At 65.8% G+C, this 3,977-nt stretch overlaps 1 protein-coding gene across 2 annotated transcripts; it reads right to left on the bottom strand.

The window, feature by feature from the left end:
- Nucleotides 1-237: 237 nt before the first annotated feature.
- ACTA1 (actin alpha 1, skeletal muscle) lies at nt 238-3,030 on the bottom strand. 2 transcript variants are annotated; one of them, XM_069484748.1, is made up of 7 exons: nt 2,943-3,030; nt 2,011-2,151; nt 1,582-1,906; nt 1,314-1,475; nt 1,024-1,215; nt 709-890; nt 238-629 (listed from the first exon to the last, which is right to left on the bottom strand). In XM_069484748.1, the coding sequence occupies exons 2-7, from the start codon at nt 2,137-2,139 to the stop codon at nt 486-488; spliced, it is 1,134 nt and encodes a 377-aa protein (XP_069340849.1). In that variant the 5' UTR covers nt 2,140-2,151; nt 2,943-3,030; the 3' UTR covers nt 238-485. The 2 variants fall into 2 exon arrangements, with proteins under 2 accessions (XP_069340849.1, XP_069340850.1); XM_069484749.1 differs by lacking the exon at nt 2,943-3,030 and having other exon boundaries at nt 486-629; nt 1,582-1,813; nt 1,898-1,906; nt 2,011-2,087.
- Between the last annotated feature and the right edge of the window lie 947 nt (nt 3,031-3,977).

Genomic DNA, 3,977 nt, shown 5'->3' with positions numbered 1-3,977 from the left:
AGGGAGGGCCACGGCGGGCCACGTGGTCAGGGAAGGCCACCGCGGGCCACGGCGGGCAGGACGGGCCTGCCAACGTCTGGGAACCGAGCTGATCCCGAGGGAGACGGCGAGGGAACGTGGGAAGACGTCACTTTGCTCAGGAGCACAGTCATTTGGAGTATTATGAAAACGGGCTTGGGAGGATGGGAGCATGGGGGGGGTCCCTCCCCAGCAAATAAACACGACAAACAACGTCAGGCAGCATAACAGAATGATTGACTTTAATGCTTCTTCAAGTTTTCCATTTCCTTCCACAGGGCTGTGTTTTGAAAAATAACAAAATGAGGTAAAATAAGTTAATGTATGTACACGTTATAAACACTGTGTCAGACTGTGGTGGCAGCAACGCAAGCTGTGACAAAGTTGCTGCGCAGGGGCTCAAGGTCAGCCGCCCGCACTTGAGCAGATCTGTCGTCCTGGGGAGAGTTGGGCCGAGGTGGAGGCGTCTAGAAGCATTTGCGGTGGACGATGGAGGGGCCGGCCTCATCGTACTCCTGCTTGGTGATCCACATCTGCTGGAAGGTGGACAGCGAGGCCAGGATGGAGCCGCCGATCCACACCGAGTACTTGCGCTCAGGTGGGGCGATGATCTGCAAGACAAAGGTCGTGTTGGGGCAGGCCGCACCCCCGAGCCCACCCCGCGGGGACCCGGCGCGGGCCGCCGCCCACCTTGATCTTCATGGTGCTGGGGGCCAGCGCCGTGATCTCCTTCTGCATGCGGTCTGCAATACCAGGGTACATGGTGGTGCCCCCCGACATGACATTGTTGGCGTACAGGTCCTTCCTGATGTCGATGTCGCACTTCATGATGCTGTTGTAGGTGGTCTCATGGATGCCCGCCGACTCCATACCTGGGGGCCGCGGGGGTGGGGAGCGTGAGCAGGAGCGCCGGATGGCGGGACGGAGGGGACCGGCGCGGGGCGGCGGCGCGGCGGGGATAGCAGGGACCCGGGAGGACCCAAGGGGCCCGCGGTCGGGGCTCACCGATGAAGGAGGGCTGGAAGAGCGTCTCCGGGCAGCGGAAGCGCTCATTGCCGATGGTGATGACCTGCCCGTCGGGCAGCTCGTAGCTCTTTTCCAGGGAGGAGGAGGAGGCGGCTGTTGCCATCTCGTTCTCGAAGTCCAGGGCCACGTAGCACAGCTTCTCCTTGATGTCGCGCACGATCTCGCGCTCAGCTGCAGAGGGCAGAAGCAGGAGGGGCCCTCAGCGCCGGGCCCCCCCGGGGCCTGCGCCCGCCAGTCCTCCCGCCCAGGGTGCCCGGGGCGCGGCGCACCTGTCGTCACGAAGGAGTAGCCACGCTCGGTGAGGATCTTCATCAGGTAGTCGGTGAGGTCGCGGCCGGCCAGGTCCAGACGCATGATGGCGTGTGGCAGGGCGTAGCCCTCATAGATGGGGACGTTGTGGGTGACACCGTCGCCAGAGTCGAGCACAATGCCTGTGCCGGGTGGGACAGCGAGTGAGCGACCCTGCGGGCGGCCCTGCTGCTGGGAGCCAGGGGAGGGGAGGGGCTGGCGCTGCGGGGTGGCTCCGCTGGCACTCACCGGTGGTACGGCCGGAGGCGTAGAGGGACAGCACGGCCTGGATGGCCACATACATGGCAGGCACGTTGAAGGTCTCAAACATGATCTGGGTCATCTTCTCACGGTTGGCCTTGGGGTTGAGGGGGGCCTCGGTGAGCAGGGTGGGGTGCTCCTCGGGGGCCACGCGGAGCTCATTGTAGAAGGTGTGGTGCCAGATCTTCTCCATGTCGTCCCAGTTGGTGATGATGCCGTGCTCAATAGGGTACTTCAGGGTCAGGATACCTCTCTTGCTCTGAGCCTCATCGCCCACGTAGGAGTCTTTCTGACCCATACCCACCATGACGCCCTGCGGAGGGGAGACACCAGGCACACGTTAGCACAGCTGTGGGCGACAGGGGACTGGGCTGGGCAGGGACCCGACAGGGCTCCCTCTGCAGGGGGCAGCCTGACCTGATGTCGGGGGCGGCCCACGATGGATGGGAACACGGCCCTGGGGGCGTCGTCGCCGGCGAAGCCGGCTTTCACCAGGCCGGAGCCATTGTCGCACACGAGGGCGGTGGTCTCGTCTTCGTCACACATGGTGTCTGGTTTCTGCAAGGACAGGGAGACCGTGGAGACACACCGCACGGCGCATCAGCACAGGAGCCTGGGCGGCGGAAGAGAGGCCTGGCCGGCGGAGTGCCCGCTCTCCGTAGGGACCTAGGGACACCCTCAACCCCAGCGGCGCACAGGCCATGGGCCCCCACCCGAGCTTCGCCCACGCTCAAGGCTGCTCTGCGCTGGGAAGAGGGGCACAGGTGGCAAGTCCCCCACCCTGTATGCCCAGGCCTACATGTTCCCCAGACCTCTCTGCCTTCCCTGGAGGCCAGCTGTTCCAAAAGCTAGTCCCTAGCGCCCATCCTGTCTGCGCCCTGGTGGCCGTATCTGTCAAGTAGGGGGTTGAGGCCTGAGCTGCTGTCTGCTCGCTGGGCGAGTGTTGCCCGTGGGAGGGCTTTGGCACTCCATCAGGGAGGACTGGCCTCTGCAGGACAGACCCCCACAACATTTCAAAGTCAGAAAGGGACCCTGTCACTGGCTGAACCAAGAGCGGAATGGCACTACCGCCCCTTTGGAAGGGAACTGTCCCCCTGGACAACTAAAGCAAAACCATGGCTCTGTCTAGGCACACCCGGAACGCCAGGTAGAGCAGCCCTAAGGGGCTAGAGACAAATCTGGAGAAGTCTAATTTCCGGAGGCTGATGGATTGTCTTGTCCCTTCTTTAAAGCGCGTGTGGCTCTGCGGAGGAGGCGCGTCAGGTGAGCCGGCTGGGCTCTGCCCCGGAGTCCTTGGGGTTCCCTCGGTGGCGCCCTGTCCCCTTGTACGCTCCCCGCTCCCGCCCTACCTGGGCGGGTTGCTACACCTGCTGCTCTCGGCTGGGGCCCTGGTCGCCGCGGGAGGGAAGCGAGGCTTCGCTCGGCGCTGTCGCTGCGTGGCCGATTGTCCCTCAGCTCAGGTTTTATATAGCCCGCGGGCGCTCCCTCCGCGCCGCCCCGCAGGAATGCCGCTGCCCTTCTAGAGCCATATTTGGGTGTTGGGCACCGGAGCCCCCTCCCTCGGCCGGTTCGCGGCCTGGGCCCCCGCCCGGGTCCCCTGCGTTGACCAAAGAAGGAGCCGGCTGGCCTGGGCCCAGGTAACTCGGGCCATGCCGTATATGGAGTGTCTCCCTGGCCGGTCTGCCCCTCCCAACCCGGCCCAGTTGCCCGCCGGAGGGGTTGGGGTGGGGCGCGGGTCACCGGGTGCGCCCGTGGGTGCTTGCTGTGCGCCTGTGCTCTGGGCGCTGCACCTGTCCCCAAGGCCTCCCCATCCCTGACCACTCTGCGCGCACTGCGCGTTCCGGAAGGTGCCTGACCGCTGACTTCCCGCACTTCCCCCTCGTGTGGGTTCCCATTCAGACCCCCGTCCCCACGTGCGGCTACGGGAGGAGGGAGCCGTGTCTTGGGAAGACCCGGAGTCACTCCCTGAGCCTCAGGCAGGGAGGGCCGGCGAGACTCTCGCCCCGCGAACTCCATTTCTCCCTCCCCATCCCGCTCCCCAGTCCAGGGGCCTGACCCACGTCGACCCCTCCCCCACCGCAGAGAGGGCCACCGCCGGCCAGAGGGCGCGCAGCTGTCGCAGGACAACTGGCGGCGGAACACGAGGGCGAGGGCGGAGCGGCAGAGAGGAGGCGCGCGGACTCCCGGGGACAGGCCTGGGCGGTGGCTCTGGCACTGCCAGGCGCAAAGCCAGGCCACCCGGAGCTGTCCCCCGCGGTGACACGCCACGCGCGCTGGGGGCGCTCCTGAAGGGAGGGCGGGGTGGGTCTCGCCGGCCTTCCCTGCCTGAGGCTCAGGGAGTGACTCCTCGGGTCCTCCCAAGACGCGCCCCCTCCTCGTGGTCG

Source organism: Eulemur rufifrons, chromosome 11 (assembly GCF_041146395.1).
Source record: "Eulemur rufifrons isolate Redbay chromosome 11, OSU_ERuf_1, whole genome shotgun sequence".
In the NCBI taxonomy this organism is placed as follows: Eukaryota; Metazoa; Chordata; class Mammalia; order Primates; family Lemuridae; genus Eulemur; species Eulemur rufifrons.
Note: the sequence above shows the minus strand (reverse complement) of the source record. Positions and strands in the feature narration are given on the sequence as shown.